Source organism: Chionomys nivalis, chromosome 22, assembly GCF_950005125.1.
Source record: "Chionomys nivalis chromosome 22, mChiNiv1.1, whole genome shotgun sequence".
NCBI classification, from domain to species: domain Eukaryota; kingdom Metazoa; phylum Chordata; class Mammalia; order Rodentia; family Cricetidae; genus Chionomys; species Chionomys nivalis.
The window spans coordinates 11665985-11684764 of record NC_080107.1 but is presented as its reverse complement, the minus strand read 5'-3'; the positions used below and the strand labels follow the sequence as shown (position 1 = coordinate 11684764).

General features: G+C 52.9%; 2 protein-coding genes across 2 annotated transcripts; one reads left to right on the top strand and one right to left on the bottom strand.

Annotated features, from left to right (window-relative positions):
- The first annotated feature begins 438 nt into the window (after positions 1-438).
- Positions 439-4841, top strand: Dlx1 (distal-less homeobox 1). Its single transcript, XM_057755195.1, has 3 exons — positions 439-1145; positions 1796-1995; positions 3149-4841. Exons 1-3 carry the CDS (start codon positions 833-835, stop codon positions 3401-3403), a joined length of 768 nt encoding a protein of 255 aa, XP_057611178.1. The 5' UTR covers positions 439-832; the 3' UTR covers positions 3404-4841.
- Positions 4842-15017: 10176 nt separating this feature from the next.
- Positions 15018-17238, bottom strand: Dlx2 (distal-less homeobox 2). The gene is made up of 3 exons (XM_057755703.1): positions 16811-17238; positions 16165-16349; positions 15018-15707 (listed from the first exon to the last, which is right to left on the bottom strand). The coding sequence occupies exons 1-3, from the start codon at positions 17217-17219 to the stop codon at positions 15303-15305; spliced, it is 999 nt and encodes a 332-aa protein (XP_057611686.1). The 5' UTR covers positions 17220-17238; the 3' UTR covers positions 15018-15302.
- Positions 17239-18780: the final 1542 nt, after the last annotated feature.

Genomic DNA, 18780 nt, shown 5'->3' with positions numbered 1-18780 from the left:
GAGCAAGCCCCTGGGAGCGGTGGCAGCGGCGGGGCGGCGGCCGAGTGAGTGAGTTGGGCCGGAGGGCCCCCAAACCCCGATCCCCGGGATGTGGCCGAGAGGGCCCCGGCCTAGGAGGCGCGGCCTGGAGCGCGCTGAGCTAGGCACAGGACGCTCGGGAGAACCGCTGGCTGCCTGGGTTGTCTCCCAGTGCGCAACCCCGCGATCCAGAGAGACCGCGGCCAGACGGGAGCAGCGCTTCGCACGGGACTGGGTGACCGCGAGAAGAAGTGGTCTGGGGTCCCAGGAGTTGGGGGCGGGAGGAGGGTGGGGACAGCAAGGGGGAGGGCGACGGCAGGGAGCCGCTGGTTGGTTTCTGGGGCGGGAAGCGCGCGAGGGAGGCGGGAGGCTGGAGTCGCGGGCCTCCAAGGTCCCAGCGCGGACGCCGCAGCCCATTGTGCTTCACGCTCCGCGCGCTCTGTTGCAGAGGAGCCCCGGCCGGGACGTGTGGACCCGACTCTCCCCTGGCCGGGCCGCGTCGCCCGCTCTAGTCCAGCCGAGCCCGAGCTTCTCGGACCAATCCCCGGTGATTATGCAAGAGAGTCGACCAATCAGCTCCACCAGCTCATGAATATTTATGACCTTGGTTGAGTCAAAGCTTTGAACCGAGTTTGGGGAGCTCGGCAGCATCATGCTTAGACTTTTCAAAGAGACAAACTCCATTTTCTTATGAATGGAAAGTGAAAACCCCTGTTCTGCTTAAATTGGGTTCCTTCCTGTCCTGAGAAACATAGAGACCCCCAAAAGGGAAGCAGAGGAGAGAAAGACCCACACCCAGACCCCGCGAGAAGAGATGACCATGACCACCATGCCAGAAAGTCTCAACAGCCCCGTGTCGGGCAAGGCGGTGTTTATGGAGTTTGGGCCGCCCAACCAGCAAATGTCTCCTTCTCCCATGTCCCACGGGCACTACTCCATGCACTGTTTACACTCGGCGGGCCATTCGCAGCCCGACAGTGCCTACAGCTCGGCCTCATCCTTCTCCCGACCGCTGGGCTACCCCTACGTCAACTCGGTCAGCAGCCACGCGTCCAGCCCCTACATCAGTTCCGTGCAGTCCTACCCCGGCAGCGCCAGCCTCGCCCAGAGCCGCCTGGAGGACCCAGGTACGTGCGCTTGCCAGGGATAAGGAGAAGAGGGAAGGGAAGGAGAATAGGAGAGAGGGGGAGAAGGGGAGGGGAAAGAGAAAAGATAAGAGAGGAGAGTGGGGTAGAGAGAGGTGGGTGGGGGTGGGGAAGGCGCGGAAGTAGTAGAGGTTTCGGATATCAATCTATGGATCCTTGTCACTGAAAAGAAAAAAAAATTATAAGTCAATTCAATTTACAACTGTCCAGCAAAGGATAAATCCGAGCGTGTCTCCTGGCACTGGCTGGGCCTCTGGGCCGTTCGACGCGCCGAGCACACAATGCCCTGCTGGAAAACAGAAACCCACATGTGCACGTATTAGTCTCGGTAATTATTTATTGCGTAGCGCTATAAACAATGTATGCAATTAAGGGTAATTAAACCTCAACTACCGCCTGCAAAAATAGCAAACTTTCCCTGCAAAGGCAATAGCTGCGCTCTTGGGAACGGCCCAATTCTGTCTGCAGCAGCCAGGAACCTGCGCTCGGACCTTGAGGAACCCTTTTCAGGGTTTCTGTTCTTTTCCGGACCCTGCCTCTCTACCAACCCGTCCATAGACACTCACTTTCGCCCCTCCAAATTAAAGGTAGTTCAGAATTAACAAGGCTATCTGCTTCTGTTGTCCCTCCAGGGGCGGACTCCGAGAAGAGCACCGTGGTGGAAGGCGGTGAAGTGCGCTTTAATGGCAAAGGGAAAAAGATCCGTAAACCCAGGACAATTTATTCCAGTTTGCAGTTGCAGGCTTTGAACCGGAGGTTCCAACAAACTCAGTACCTAGCTCTCCCTGAGAGGGCGGAGCTCGCGGCCTCCTTGGGACTCACACAGACTCAGGTACCTGGCCGCTGCTTCTCTGCCAAACAGGCTTCCCGCTGGCTTGAGCCGCAGGCTTCAAATTTCTTGTTCCCTGGGCCTCTGGTTCAAGGTGTCACTGTGTGTGTGTGTGTGTGCTTGTGCGTGTGTGTGTGTGTGTCCACCTCTGACTTTCAGCAGCTCCCCTTCCTCCCACATGCTGTCTGCCTAGCTCAGACCCTACTCTGACCTGCAGTCCGCCTGCTCTTCGGTCCCTGGACTTCTGATCAGGGAGTAGAAAGGATTTCTCCACTCGTTTTGTTTGGAGATTCTGAGGTCACACGTGCCGAAACAACTGGAACAATAGAAGGGGGATTTAATCCTCCTTTGCCTTTAAAGTGTGTGGCTAATCACTTGGATCCTGGGCCTAAGCCTAAATCTCCCTGCACCTCCTCCTTCTCAGGAGGCGGCAGAGGAGGATCCTTTCCTCTGCCCTTTCTCAAGTCCCAGATCCTGCAGAGAGAGAAAAAGATATGTATTTGAGATTTTTTTCTTCCTGCTTTACTCTAAGACTGTGGGCAGTTCCTAAGCATTCAAACTGGAGTTGACTCGGTTTCCAAAGTCTGTCTCTAGATTTGGATTGGAGCTGGGGAAAGCATATACACTTAAAAGGGAAAAAAAGTTGGACCGAGTCTAATGAAAAGTTGAACAAACTGGCTGTGGCTTCCTCCACTAGTTCTTAAACTTGTCCAAAGGCAGGAAGTTCTGTGCAAAAGGAAGGTGGTCTAATTGTGCATAGATGTCCTCCATTCCTATCTAGGCTTTAATTTTTCTTTATTGATATTGCATTGTTTTGCATGCAAGAGGTCTTCCATAAACAGCAGCCCCGTTGTCACTGACTTGCAAGCTAAGGCCTGGGTCTCCCCTGCTCTCTTAGGCCATCCCCACCCTGGTATTTGGGAGCTTCTCTAAGGGCTCTCAGCTGCGGCGGGGGCTAACAGCAACGGCGGCGGCAGGATTGAGACTGGCTCTCAGGGGGATTTCGGGGGCTGGCGGTGGTCTCTGCCTCTCTAGCCTGGAGTTGCCAGCCTCGGCAGAGAAAGGAGGGCGGCTATTCTCTTAACCAGTCCCTTTCCTCGTCCCCAGGCCTGGGTAGGCTCAGTGGTCACAGTCCACGTTGTTGCCCAATTTGCAGGTCAAGATATGGTTCCAGAACAAACGCTCCAAGTTCAAGAAGCTGATGAAGCAAGGCGGGGCAGCTCTGGAGGGCAGCGCGCTGGCGAATGGCAGGGCCTTGTCTGCCGGTTCCCCACCGGTGCCACCCGGCTGGAATCCGAACTCCTCCTCTGGGAAGGGCTCCGGCGGCAGCGCCGGCTCCTACGTCCCCAGCTACACATCTTGGTATCCTTCAGCGCACCAAGAAGCTATGCAGCAGCCTCAACTCATGTGAGATTATCAGTTCGCACTCACCCGCCTCCTTCCCGTCTCCCTTGGCCCGGCCCCTCCCGCCTCCAGGTCCATCCACCCTTTTGCGTGCCCTGGGCCAGGAGGAGAAGGACCCCGAGGTGAGGAAGGGAAAAAAGGAAAGAAAAAGAACTGCAAAGGCAGAGGGTTTGTTTGCCGCCTTCTCGGAGCCCCTAAAGGTCTGACCCAGCGAGTTTCCTACTCTTGGCCCAAACCTGGTTTGGGCCACGCGGTGACAGCGGAGTGGCCTCAAAGCAGGCATGGCCACTGGAGAAGGAGCAACAAGACAACACGCTGGACCCGACCAGACTCTCAGCTTTGTGAGACTATCAGGAAAAAAAAATATGTAGGAGGGGGAAATGCTCTTTTTTCGGTTCTGTCTGTCTTTGTCTCCTTTTTGCACTGTCTGTGCGCTGAGTCAAGGTCCTCGTGTGTCTGCTGTCCTCATTCTGCGGCCTCTCCGAAAAGTCACCAGGTCTGAGCCACACCGGTCTGCCGGCAGCCCATCATCGAATCCTGGATCGCTTTTTCCTTTAAGGTCTTCTTCCGGGCCCTGCTTGAACACCTGTGTAGCTTGTTTGGGAAATAGGGAAAATCAGAGGGAGGGGGGTTAATTTATTGAAAAACAGACTTTATCTGACACTGAGTGTTGGCCAATTCCAGGTTCTCTGGGGCATGGAGTGGGCACTGTCCAAACACTATTTACCTTACACACACCGGAAATGAGGGCAAGGAGGGGATAGTGGTTTCTAGGGTGCGCAGTAACGTTTGTATTTTGCTGGAATGGAGTGGTGGAAGCAGAATGATTTACATTTAACATGCCCCAAATTATTAAAATCAACAACAAGAGAAAGAACAAAGCAACAACAAAAAAAGATAAGTGAAGCCATCAGGATTTTGTCAGGATCGCTGGGACCAGAACACCCGGCCAAGAAGAAAACCAGACTGTGGGCAGCAAAAGAGAGGACCAATGGTCCTTGCAGAGAAACCAGTCCTGCGAAAGCACCCCCAATTCCAGGTCTCTTTGAAGTAAGACAGGAGCAGCTTTAACCAACCCCAAGTGGCTAGACCACAGAACCCAAGTCATCACCCTGAATGCACAGTCTCTGGTGCAGGAGCTAATTGCTGTACATATTATTGTTATTATTATTAATTATTATTATTGTTCTGTAAACATGTTGCACAAGCTTAGCCTCTTTCCGTTCTGTTGTGTGTGACTGTAAACCCGATGCTTTGTGAAATGAGAATCTTGACATTTTATTGTGAAATTTGGAAAATGTGACCAATTGACCCCAGCCGTGTTTTGTGTTCTCTATGTCAAAGTTTAGTTTTATATCGAGAATGTTAACTTATTGCTTTGTATCTTGGGGGAGGGAAACTTTGTAAATAAGTTATAAAGTTTCTTTGAGACAGTAAAATTATGATTTCATGAAAGAGCCATTGTGTCCTGTGCTGTGTGGAGGGAAAGAAGGTGCCCCCCCCCACCTTCTTGCCTTTAGCACATAGGCGTATCTACTTACTAGGGACAAATTGGGGGCCCTTACTATGTCATCAAGATATCATCCTAAGGTCTGGGGGAGGGGCTCAATAGCCTAGTCCCCTTTCCTTCTCCCCTCTCAGTCCGCCTGGGATCCTTGCCTAGGTAGAAGAAATGGAACGCCTAGAGAGGGTTGGTGAATTCGGCTCAGGAGCAGGTGTTTTAGGACAGAGCCCCAGAGGTGGGCTCAGGAACGGAAAGACTGCCAAGAGAGAAAAAACAGAACCCAAGTGCAGCGGACTTAGGAGACAAGAGTCCTCTCCTCGTGCCCTGTCACTTCTCAAGAACCCTGGAAACGGAGGCGCCCCGCTTTGCCCGAGCCCCCGCCCGGATCTGACCTGCCAGATTTCGCTTGACCGCAGGCACAGGATAGCGTCTTGGCAGGGGCAGGAAGCGTACGTCTTCCAAGCCACCGCCCCAATCAATCACTGAGGTCCTTGGGGACAGGACATAGTCTCAGGGAGTCACCCAAAACCTTCCAGGGCATAAATGGGTCCATTCTTGTTTAATGCCTGGGGACTTCTCTCTACATACTCAGGAACTAGAAATGCCAGAGCACAGTGGGTTTAGGTGAGTTTTGAGACCAAGAGCTGATCATAGTCGCTCACATCCTTCCCACCTCAGCCCGGGTCCGTTCTGAGAACAGCTCCCTATGGTGGAGCGCTGGGGTTAAGTTTGCTCCAAAAGAGCAGTGACTCCAAGAGGTTAGAACCAGACTGAATCCCTTGCTTGTCTGACGGCCTGAGCCCCAGCCCAGCCTCAAGCCCAGTAGGCCCCGACGGCTGGTTCTGCGCGATTCCTGCTTCCCTAGCACCCGCCTGCTACCCGAGGGGGCTGGCCCTCCGCCTTTGGGGGGCCCTTTCCGGCGCGCGGTGGGGAGCAGAGCCTGGAAGGCAATGATCTGTGTTGTGACAAGCACCCATTTTTCAATTGGTGCTGGTGAAAGATCAGATGCGCAGAGCTCTTCCGACGCCCTTTGGGAAGGGGGAGGAGGAAGTGGCAGGGCTGGAGGGGGGGCGTCTAATGGGAGAGGACCAGGAGGTTGGGCTGGGTGAAGCTGGGGACTTCGATGCCCACTCTGGAACTGAAATTGGGATTTTTCCACCGCCTGCGGCGTCTAACCAAGTAGCGCTCAGGGGTGGGATCAGATCAAGATGGTACTGGATAGAACCGGATTGAAACTAAGGGAAACTACTTCTCCAGGCTAGGCTAGGAGTGCGAGCTGAAGCTTGATCCAGCTAGGCCTGGATTCAGTTCCCCGGGAAAGGTGACTTCTCTAGGTGTGAGATTCTTCCCACTCGTCTCAGTCCACCAGAGGACAGCTAGTCCCCAAATGCTTAAGCCACAAACAAAATCTGTTTGGTCAAGCCGATTTTAATACTTTGAGATATTAGCTTATACTAATTTAATAATCTCTTGCTAACAGTTCAAATAGAGAAATTATTAGTTTTAGCTCAAGGAAGGCGGTGTTTAGTTAGGGCTCTATTATAATTATAAGCGGTTGTACTTTTTAAAAATGTTAATCTCAATATAGGCCTAATTAATGCTGCCTTGTTACTGACAAGTAGTTCATCAAATATCTGATTCAAAGATTTTCATAATGAGTATATTAATTAAACTATGAATAATCTAAAGGTGGTTATATTTAAACAATACCTCATTATAATGATTAAATACTGATTTTGAATATTATGTCTTAACAATTGTCACATAGAAAACACAACCTTTCCTTATGCATGAGTCTGTAATGGCAAAATGCAATTTTGGGATTTTTTTTCCCTTGTTCAAAAAATGTGAACCTCATTTTAAAACACTTCTGAAATAGGTTACACACAGCTTAATGATTATCAAAATGACTCTTTTCTGCAAAAAAAGACCCCAAAGTGCGCGTACAGCTGCAAACCCAAGAGGGTCAGCATCATTTCACTGTATTCTCTTCTTGATTACAAGCCGGGCCCATCAAACACAGCGTAATTACAGTAATTTCAGGTTTATTTATTCTAATGCAGTTTCCCCATCTCTCTGGTAATTATGAGCAATTTTTTCGCCCAGGGAATCTTTTTGCATTAACAAAAGAGATAACGCACTGAAAGCCAAATTTGCTGTGCATTGAGAAAAGGAAAAAAAAAATCAAATAGGTGCGAGCTGCCATCTCTGCAATTCTCCGGTACCGGAGCCGGCAAATTGCTTGCAGGTGTATGGAGCAAGCTTGTCAATGGCCGGGCCTCCAAATTAGCAAATGCACAGCGGCGAAGTAATGAAGACAGACTTAGCAAAATTGCTAAACAACAGATACCTCTTTAATATCGTCTCTCACACACACACTAGCTCTAAAAGGGGGTAGGAGTGGGGGTGGGGCAGAAGCACAGTCCCAACCCTCTCACTGGCCTCGGTTCAATAGTTTGGAGGGGTCTGAGTGGCCCAGTGAGTGGTGAGTCTATTGGTGGCAGAACCCAGAGCCTCCATTTCGGCAATATTTTTTTAAAAGACCAAACTGGAAGCATTTATAGTCCATAGCTTGCTCTCACTGATCACTAGGCTGTGTTTCTATTTCGTTTTTTCCAGGGATCTGCACCTGGTGCAGGGTAGATGGTTCTGAGTTTATACTACATATAAGCACCAGAAAAAGAAAAAGAAAAAAAGTTCTCAGAATCCCTTCCACTTCCGTGCCCCAAAGTGTGAATTTGTTTGTAGAGAGTCATTTGATGAAGAAATTAACTGAATCTCTCCCCTTGAAGGAACTGTCATCTCCTTTCTCCGAGAAAGGAGAAAGGTCTGAGTACTGGATATTATTAGATCAAGAAAAATTGGTCAGAAAGTAGCACTCAGGGACCCCACCCCCATAAATCTGCAACCTAGTATTCACTTCTTTCTCCCTACATCTTCTGACAGTCGTTCGCAGAGCTATCTGTGTTTTGCCATCCTCTCACCTGGGTTAAAGACCCTTAAAATCAAAGACTAAAGCAAACTTTTCTGGTACCTAGCTCCCATGGCCATCGGAGCCCCCATCTAATGCGGTACAGCGACGCTCTCTTTCTCTCCTGCCCACAGAAACCTTCTTCCTGCCCCCAACTTCACAGCAAACCCCAATTCCAAAGTGGAAAAGCAAAAGGCTCCAGAGGGTGCTTCTCTAGGCTCAAGAAACATTAGCGCCCCCACCCATCGTTTCCCTACCCCCTCCCTCACCCCCACCCCATCTTCAGAGATTAACATTTCCTGAAACATCAAGTGTTTTTATAAAAAGGGGGAAAAATACTCCTGACATCGCTGACAAGAAGTTTTGATGGAAGAATTAGCTGGTGCATACTTAATCACTCCCCCCACCCTCCTACTCCCGGAGCGGGAGCCCCGCGGCTGCACCGCGCAGCCTTCCATCCCTCTGAAGCCGGTTTCCACCCTTACCTTCTTCACTGTCAATTTCAGATAATCTGGACACACACTCTTTGCTACATCAAACCAAAAGGGTCGAAGGCAGCTTTTGGCTGTGAGAATGACAGGAAAGAAAAGACAAAAAAAAAAAAAAAAAAGAGGAAAAATGGGGAAAAAACAGGAAAAATAGAAAAATGCAAAAACCAGAGTAAAACAAATCCAGAAAACCAAAAAGAATTCCCCAGTCCCATCTTCCTATCCTGAGAGTACGAGTGGAGGAAAGAGGTCCCCAGGACCAGGCTCCTCCGAGAGCCGCAGGCTTTTTGCATCTCTGAGCTTGCAGAATAGAACTGAAAATTTCGGCTATATAGCCTCTGTCTTTATAGCTGATGAAAAAAATTGCAGATTATTAGCATAAATGTTTACTCTTCATTACGCTGATGACATTGTGCACTCGAGATCTTGGTAATCTTTGGGAAAATTATGAGTAATTTTTAAAAATTTTAAAGCAGCGGCAGTTACCATGCAATTCAGGCTAATTCTGCGTAGGCTCCGAACGGATATAATTATCGAGGAGTCAAGATGTTATGCTAAAAACTATGCATTGATATTCCCATTTATTATGTACATACAACTTTGACAATGTTGATGCTTGAAATAGCAGGAAATTGTCTTGCGCAAAAATTACAGTCCATATTAGGACATCTGAAATTGCGAAGAATTATATAGTAATTGCAGGCTTTCAGATGGGAGAGCCAGAATGCTCAAACTAGTGCAAATGTGGATAAAATTACAGATCAGAGCAAAAATTAGGGGAAAAGGGGGTCTGGGATTTTTCAGGTTGGCTATAGGATTCCGGAAGTGTCTAATGCCACATGATTGCAGCAGCTTTAGGGGAGACATTCAAGCCTCAAATAGCGCCTTGGCCAGGGTGGCTTTAATTGAATTTCTTGGGCTTTTTGTTTTAATAGGGGCAAATGAGGAAATTGACCACCCAAGACAAATTTTCACTGTTCTACCCCCTGAGAATGTGTGGAGAAGCGAATCCTTTTCCTTGCTGCGTGTTCTCTGCAGCAGGGACTCCCGGGAGGTCTCAGGCCAACCCCCCCGCCCCCCAGCCACAGAGAAAGTCACTGGATCAACACCCCACCCCACCCCTGCGGCCAACACTTCCTTTTCACTTCTTCTTTCTCCTCACCCCCCCTCCCTTTTCCATGGGCCCCTTTTCCGGATTCTTTCACCTCCTCCTCAGAGCAGCTCTGAAGGCTCTGGGCTGGGACGGCCCACGCCTGGGGGCGCAGGGTGGGGGTGTGTACGCGCTTACTGAGGGAGTAGCGCCCGAAGAGATCACCTTCGGAAAGGGCCAGTGACCTCCCAGTGCCTACGCCCCCAGAGCTAGAACCTGCGGTTTGGGGAGCTTTACAGAGGGAGGGGCAAGAAAGGTGTGCGCTAGGGTCCTCCAAGTCCGCTCTTCGACCACCTGGGCTTTTGTTTTGTCTTCCTCGCTCCGAGATTGCTCCCTGTAGCACTCCCCCTTAACCCCCCAAGACGCTTACTCCCCCACTTGGGCGGTGCTTCTCTAGGGTACTGAGACACCCTGCGACTTTAAGAAGCCGAGGCCAGGCCTGCCATGGGAGGAGGCTGGGCGGGGGAGTGTCCCCCAGGAGGAGGAACAACTAGACGCCCGGCAAAAGAAGCCAACTTTAGCTTTGCTGGGGTTCTGAGCGGCTGCATCCCCCCCCCCATTGTTTGGGGGGAGCAATGGTTTCACCTTTACGGTGTCCGAGATTGTGGGGTCTAAATCCGGAGGAGGGTGGAGTGTAAAAAGCCCGGCGACTTGGTCTGTGCGGGGCCCAAGTAGATCGCTTAGGTTCACCATTTGGAGCCCCTTCCTCCTCTCGCCTCTCCTGGCGGGAAGTTGTAAGCCTTCTGCCACAGCTCTGGTCCGGTTTGAGGACATTTCCTGCACCTTTCCGGTTTCCTAGAGCGAGGGCCCGATTTAAGACATGACTTAACCAGTGACATCGGGACCCCAAGACTCTGGAGGGTACCAGAAATGCTATAACACTGCAGTGTTTGTGCTTTGGCCAGGGAGGACGAGTGAGAAGCCGTAGGCTAGAGCGACCCCAGAGAGGAATCTGTCTGAAGACTCTCCATTCTCACGTGGAGGCGCCAAGTGGCTGCTCCTAAGACCTGGCTGCTTCCTCCCGCCCCAATCTTCTGAAACACATTGTCTCTTAACCGGAGGCCCCAGGGCGGAATGTAACGTCTTGTAATGTGGCAATCACTGCCAAACCCGTCCCCGCTAGGGGAACTCCTGGAGCGCGGGGGGCGGAGGGGGGGCGCTTCGGAGGGGTGTGGGCCTCTATATCCCGTCTGCACTGGGGTGTGTTTGTGTGATGTAGGCTGGAGATTGCTCTCCAGGCAGATCCCAGGAGGGGACGGAAGACTTGCCGCGAGGAGGCCTTCTTAGGGCTGATTTGGGTGTCACTGCAACGTGAAGCTAGTCTGAGGGAGATCCTAGACCTATAGCTAAGATCTTGCTGTAGATGGTCCCGAGTTGAGAGCCACACTCAACTGCTTCCGAGACTCCGACTCCAACGTGAAATAAAAAAGGGAATGTCGGTGTTCATCTCAGGAAAAGATCGGTAGTTTGATTCTCAAAAATCTGACCCTAAATAGGCTAAAGCCACTGGCGTCGCTGTTTCCCCGGAGGCAAAGGGGCGGGCTGGAGACTTGAGCAAGAGCTGGTGGGTCGGGAGCTGAGCAGCTGGTGGGTTCTGTACGTGCCGTCCCACTTTTAGAAAGGCAAAGGCGGTTTCTTTGCGGTCCTAGGAGCTGGGAAGAAGGTTCTCAGGCAGGAAGAGCAAACGCTGCTTCGCTTTAGCTCTTGGTTTTCCATACCCCCTTTCTTTCTGCCTCTTGGGCCTGAGAACTGTTTGTAAACAAACCTTCAACCTTCTCCCGCTCTCTCCGCCCCCAGTAAACCTGATACCCTCCCTCCCAAACTTGCCTCACCAGTCTCGGAAATCCTTACTAGGCACGGATATTCACAATTTTCACAAGTGATCCTGAAAGCAGGCCGACGGGGAAGCCTTCTAAACGGTCCTACATTGCAACCTGGCTGATGAGGCCTGGGATGCTTGCGCTCTCCTTCCGGCCACCTCCCAACCTCGGAGCCGGGAATTCGAGGCAAACTGGAGGGTCTCCAAGCAAAAACTATTTGGCCGGCCCGGCCCAAGAGCAGGACGCTCAAAGAGCGAGGGCCTAAAAGTGGAGCAGGAGTGCGAGTGATCTCCTGGTCACCCGCAACTGGTTCAGTAGAATTCAATGCCATCACTTTTGCCCTAGTATGGGAATGAGGGGAGCCCCTCGGGAGTGTAGCGCGGGAAAGAGCCGGCACCCTTTAGGTCCCACCCCGACCCGCTTCCCATCTCTTGTCATATCCTGTGTCTGGCCTGATATTTCACGCGAGTAAATGGAAGGGGATTACAATAGAGATTTATGTGTGGTCCCAGTGCGGCTGGTTTCCCAGTGCAGGGAGCCGAAATCGCTGCTTCCCATTTCCATTTTTCATTCCTGCTTTGGGGGAGCGCAAGTTAACGGGCGCGCCGTACCGGGGGTGGGGGGGGTGTCTGCGCTTCGGCGGGCTGATCACAGGGCTTGGCGTCTCCGGTCGGGCCCCGAGACTGTGAGAAAGGTTTGCCAGCGCGTCGCCCCCGGCGGGACTGGAGCCGGCCCCCATCTCCTGGAGCCGGGCTTTGTTCCTCCCCCCCATTCCCTCCGCCTCCCCGCCCCCTCACTTCTAGAAAGCGGGTGCATCCTTGCGACCTCTTTGGCCCTTCTTGTTCGCGGGAACGCCCCCTTCCCCACGGTCCCTGCACCCTCCTTTGCCTGCCGCCCGGCCAAAGGCACTTCTTGGCCCTGTACGACCCCGCCGCCGCCGAATGCCAGGTTCGGTGACTCCGGCGAGTCTGTGGGGCCTCGGCCCACCCCGGAGAGGGGCCGCCCGCCCTCCCGGCTCCCAGGCTCGGCTCATGCCAAGGCCTGTTGCGTGATTCCAACTTGGGCTGACATTCCCTGCCCGGGGCGCTCCGGCGTAGGCCTCTTAATCATCTTGTCTGCTGCAGATCCTCGACACCAGCCAATTTACTGCCCCGTCTTTCCCGGCTAGTTTCAGGAGTCGGGGAGGGGAGTGCGCGCAAAGGAGGGGAGGGCATAACCCCAGGAGAAAGACTGGTACCAGTTATTGGCGTGCGTTTGGACGGGGACACACACATCCCACAAAGTAGAATTTGGAAGTCGGGGGGGGGGGAGCGGGGTGGTTAAGAAATGAGGTTTTGATAGGCAGTAGTTAGAAAGGAAAGCTCAAAACCGTAGACCATTCTTAATTGTTGAGCCCCCTCATTTCCAGTGCTCATTCCGGGTCACTCTGAGTAGGCTCCAAACCAATTTGACCAGAAAAGTCAATATTCGCTTCAGGATGGTGCCACTGAGTCCGGGAAGTCACCTTCATTTTATGACTGTCCCCCCTCCCACTAAAGATGAGTTGAAGATGCGTGGATGACCCACATAAACTGGAGGAGAGGAGGCCTGAATTTGGCAAACAGAATTCTCTGGTCTGTGCCCTACTTCCTCTCCTGTAGAAGCTGATCCCTTGCAGGGAATGGCACAAGTTCAAGCTCCTTGTAGAAAGGGATCAGAGCCTCAAGGCAAAATTGAAAAGGTCTCTTTAGTAATACCGGACTTCCTAAGTAAAGCCCCTCCGATTTGGAGCATTGTGATAAAAAAGAAAAACAGTAATACTAACTACAAAATAGCCAAAAATTTATCTAGTGCTTATCACATGCCAGGCGTTGTTACATCATTGCCTCATTAAGGGTTCATTAAGTTGCTCACTATTCCGAGCCGTAGCTGTTATTATTTCTCCTATCTTAGAAATCTGCAAACTGCAACACAGAGAGGCCAAGAGGGTTGCCCAAGGTCACAGAGTCAGTGGTTGACGCCAAGGGAGAACTGCAGATTCCAGCGCTTTCAGGGAAATAGGCTTTTAGTTCAGACCCGCGTCACACATCTACCCTCGAGTCTGGCAGGGAGTGCCAGAAAGCAGGGTCGTTTCCGAAGCTGGGAGCTGGTCCTGGGAGGCCGGCGGTGGGAAGCTGAGTTGAGTGTTGGGCGGAACTTTGCTCTTCAAGACTGTGCACCCGCTCTGCCGCTGCGAATGCGTTTGCGTGTTCGTGAATTTGTGTCAGCACGTGTAACAAGAGTGGGTGCCTGCGTGTGTTTGAGAGCACGGGTATGTGTGTACCAGCGCAGCATTGCACGCAGGGGTTGCCCAGCATTCCAAAGCAGCCAACCGTGCTTCACGAGGGTGACTCACTGAGTTCTGGGATCAGCCAGCTCCCAAAGGGCCTGGGGGGCAAATGGAGGGAGGGACCATTGTAGGAGTCTGGTCTCAGACTGTTGCAGAGCTTAGGTCCTGAACATACGGTCGCCCGAGGCGGCTCGGGTGCACCGCCTGGCCAGCACCAAGGACGCGGTGGCGGCGCAGACCGCCCTGGCGCTGGGCGGTGGCGCCGGCGCCAGAGGGGCCAGGCGGGCGGAGGCAGGAGCGGCAGGGCGCTGAGTGAGTCACGGCGCCGCCGTAGGCTGGAGAACCGCGCGCGGACTCGGGCGGGGGAGGAGCTGAACCCTTCACCAAGGCCCAAACGCGGGTCTCGGACTTGTGCGCATCTCATGGCCAACGAAGCCTTGGAAAGACGCAAATGTGAAGCTCTGTTCATCCGACTCGGGGCCGGGTAATCAATCGTTCAAGGTCCGAGCCGAGGGAACCCTGGCACCAAGGAAAAAGCACACACTCCAATGAAAACAATAATTTATTTAAATAATCTCTTCATATTGTAAAATCAACATTAAGAGTATGTTGCTTTCATAATAAATAACCCCCAAATACCTTGCATTTCAAGAACAAAGACTTTAGGACAAGATAAAAACAAATTCAAATCAGTAGCTTAATTTAACTGAGAAAAAATTTTCAAAGGGAAAAAAATAAAACGAAGGGGTTGCTGAGGTCGCTGCTAAGTTGCAGTTTTTCACAACTGGGGGGTTTACAAAAAAGTCCGAAAAGATGAGGAATTTTATACAAATAAATGTGGGAAAATCTGCACAGACACCTTATTTACAAACTCTGTGTCCAAGTCTAGGCTAATAGTCCTTAATTCATCTTAAAAAAGATAATTTAAACACATTTTTTGCAGTGTCCACATATTAAAAAAATCAGTTTTTTTAAACTTCAAAATGAGGTCATCCGCAAAGGCACCTAAACTTTTAAAAAAATAAAAATAAAAAAACTCCACTGGTGATGGATGAGGAGCTATGGGAGTGTTACTGGAGAAAACGGGAAGGGGTCTGGGTTGTGAGGGCTGAGAGCCACCCCCCTCCGCCCCCAGCAAGTGAGAGAGAGAGGAAAAAAACCGGTGGTATTCTGAGGGTCATTGGGTGGGGGGGGGGGGGGGACAGGACCCGGGAGGTCAATAACCGAAGCTGACTGGAGCTGAGCCCTGGGGCAGGCAAGGAGAAAGGAACCTCTGAGAGCCGGGAAGCCTCGAGGGCGGGCTAGGCGTCCCTGTGCCTGACCCAGCTCTGGGCCCAGAGAGACCAAGGACCCTGAGGATCTCGCTAAGAGGGCTGGGAAGGGGCGACAAGTCCGAAGTGGGCCTAAAAGTGGCCGGGGCTCATGTCGGAATTGCGGCCAGGGCCGCCGAGCTTGGCACTAGAGGATCCCAGAAGGCCTCCTTGTTTCCGGCTGCTCCGTGGCATTTCGAGACGTGGACCCGCGAAGGGCCACCCGCAGTCGCCACTTCCAATATAGGCTGGGTGGCGGTCGCGGACTGGTAGGATCGAGCCTCTAGCTATGGGGCGCGTGCTGAAGAACACCGTGTGTCTCAGTTCTCAAGTCTCTGGCGCCGTTTCCTCCGGGTTAGAAAATCGTCCCCGCGCTCACCGGGGCGCCCCCGCCTGCGTGGTGATGATGGTGGTGGTGGTGATGCGCCTGCGGAGTCTGCGAGGGATGCAGAAGTGGCGCGGTGGCCTGCAGGTGTGAAGCGGAGCCCGAAGCCTGGTGATACCACGGGTAGTTGCCCAGAAACGCGGAGGCGGCGCTGCTCGGGCTGGAGCCGGAGCTGCCCGGGCCACTGCCACCGCTGCCCGGGCCGCCGCCCCCCATCCGCTGCGGCGCGCCGAAGTCCCAGGAGGCTGGCGCCGTGACCGGTGGGGAGGCACAAGGTGGAGAAGCGCTGGTTCCAGGGTGCTGCTCCGTGGGGATCTCACCGCTTTTCCACATCTTCTTGAACTTGGATCGGCGGTTCTGGAACCAGATTTTGACCTTTGTAGAAAAAAGGAAAAGCACCTGAGGTTTAGTGCAGGAACCTGGGCGGGAGGTTGGCAGATTAGGGGCGGGCGGCCGGTTAGAGGCGGCCATTGAGCAACCTGGGTACTTGCCGGGCCTTTAGGCCCTGCTGTTCCTGGCTGCTTTAGAGAATCTCAAAAAGCTGACATCTGAGCTCTAGGTGACCAGAGGTCTACGTACTGTGGTGTCAGGGGGTCATTTATGTCACCCGCTTTGTCAGTAGCGAGTGAAAAGACGACATAGTATCGGATTTCTGTCCACCCGGGTCCTTTTCTTTCCTTCCACGAGGCGGCCCCTTTTGAGGTTTTTTATTTTTAGCTTTGGGCCTAGAAGTTTATGTTGCTAGAACGCACACATGCAAATAGACTTTTGAAAAGTTATCCCGGACGTGCCTGCTTCCCAATCAAACCAGGCCAGCGCCCACCTCACCCACCTGAGTCTGGGTGAGGCCCAGGGATGCCGCCAGCTCGGCTCTCTCTGGCAGTGCCAGATACTGGGTCTTCTGGAAGCGCCTCTGAAGGGCCGCCAGCTGGAAACTGGAGTAGATGGTGCGTGGTTTCCGGACTTTCTTTGGCTTCCCGTTCACTATCCGGATTTCAGGCTCAAGGTCTTCCTTGTCTGCAAGAAAAGAGATCGTGAGCACCCACTGTCCACCCCCGGGGTCCTAAAGTTCGCAGACAGGCCTGTGCGAACTTGGCGGGAGCCTGGAGGCGGCCTTTGCAAGTTCAGCGCGCGCGCGCGCAGACTGGCCCGGCCACGGAACCTTGCAAAGACCCGGGGAGACCTGTGCGGGAGAGAACCGCGAGGCAGACGACAAGGAAACTCGCAGCCCCGGAGCGTGCACAGAACACCACTCAACCCGACAGCCCACCGGCTCTGTCCAGCGGAATGCCGAGGGACAGAAACAGTGACTCGCGGGCTGTTTGAGTTTGGGCAGAATTAAGGCCAGGAGGAGGAGGAGAAGAAGGATGTGGACAGGGTACAAGGCTATATCTCCGGACTGTCCTCCTCCATGCTTACCCGGTCCCTCCCTGTGGCCAGGCCGACTTTGGCACCCTAGATGCCAGCGTTATGCGTACCAGGCTCGTTGTTGACCGGGGACGAACTGGTTCCGTAGGGCGCATAGGAGGTGTACGCGGCGGTGTAGCCCAGATCGTAGCTGCTTTTGGCGGAGTAGGGGACGTTGTTGAGGCCGCTGGCGTGGTACTGGTAGGAGCCCATGTGCGCGTAGGGCGAGGCCCCCCCGCCGCCGCCGCCCGCCGGGTGCTGCTGGTTGGTGTAGTAGCTGCTGTCGGTAGCTGTGGACACCGGGAGGGTTGGTGACTCCTGGGGCTTGTGCAGGCTGCCGTTACTGCTGCTGCTGTTGCTGCTACCGCCGGGGCCCGCGCCGGCACCGCTCGGGGGCTGCTGGTGCTGGTGGTACGTGCTGGAGGCGGTGATCTGGGTCGAGTGCATATCAGCCACCAGACTGTCAAAGACTCCAGTCATCCTGACCCGGGACAGGAAAGAGCACGGGTGGCGGGCGAGAGGGGGATGCGAGACGCCTCCTCTGTCTCTCCAGGTCCCTTCCAGCAGCCAACGTAATTACAGGGAGGGGGGGAGGGAGAGGGAAACAAGAAATGAGGCAACGGTCTAGGCGCCTCCTCCCCTGGAGGAGGCGATCACCGTGCGTGGCTCGGGACTGCAGCTGCTGGCCGCATCCTTACCCGGCCTCTCGGACCTCTCGGCTCCAGGCCCGGCTCGGGCAGGGGGCGGGCAATGGAGGGGGCAGGAGTGGTCAAGCCTGGTAGGGGCTCCAAGAGGCGGGAGCAGGTGAGCGACCCCCGAGCAGCTTTACGATTGTCTGCCGGGCCGGCTCCTGCAGGGTGGGCATTTAACACTCGTCACGTGACTACAGGCGACGTCACCTAGCAACAGCCAATCAGAAGGACTGGGCCGCGGGGCGCCGGGAGTCCGCGACCCGGCAGCCAGGGGACCCGTGTCACGTGGCGGGCAAGGCGGCGGCGGTGGGTGAATGCAAGACCACTGTAGAAAGTGGGCACAGGACCTGGAGTGCTAGAGTCCCGTTGCAGGACAGAAAGCGTCTGGTCTCAGAGGAAGGAGTGTAGTCTCCCACGCTACTCGACTTGCAAGAGCCAAGTCTAACGATTTACATCTTGTCCGAGGTCACGATAATCCAATAAAACCAGGCAGAGGGCCGAGCCAGCTCTGTCTCCCCTGGACACGTTTCCTCGAAGCACTTATTCTCATCAGCCACTCGGCACCTGACGGTCAATTGATTTAAATTATTCATAAACCGCGTATAATAATACACGCTTCCCAACCAACCCACAGAGATATTAGACAATTAATTGGATAATATTTAATGTTTTTCCTCGTTGCTTGAGAGAAGAGCTCTATAAGCCCAAAGGTATTATTACTAATAATGTATTTGAAATCACTTTTCCTTGTTCACATAAAGGCCTCGAGTTATGATGCGCAGCTGAGCAACTGGCTGGGCGAGCGAGCCTGAGGATTCCTCTTTGAGAAAGGTAGGCCAGAGTAGACAGCCTCCAAAGTCGTTTGAATCAGTGTTTTTACGAAAAAGGAATGAAAAAAAAAATACTGAAGCAATGTTAGAGATTTATCAAGATTCACTATCACACTTAACATACTTTCTTGATGTGAAAACAATAAACATTAAAAGTTTTATTTCGTATGCTGAACTCAATTTTACGTTTTTGTGTTTTAGTGCCTTACTCCGCTTTTTTTCTCTCTGGGGATTTGGTTTTATTTTGGATTAAGTCAAAGTGATGATTCTCTCTCTCTCTGCCTCTCCCTTACCTTTCCCCTTTCCTTCTCTCTGTCTTTCTCCGTCTCTTTGTCTGACTCTCTCTGTGTGTCTCTCTCTGTCGTCTCTCTCTCCTCTCTCTCTTTCTGGTTATTGGGATTTTCAGTGGGAAAGTCATGAACACTCGTTGGTGGACTCCCTAGTCCGAAGATTCTGCGATAGCGCCTGCTTTGTGGCGCCACCTGGTGGGCAGTGTACGAGGTTGCTTCAGGCTTGGTA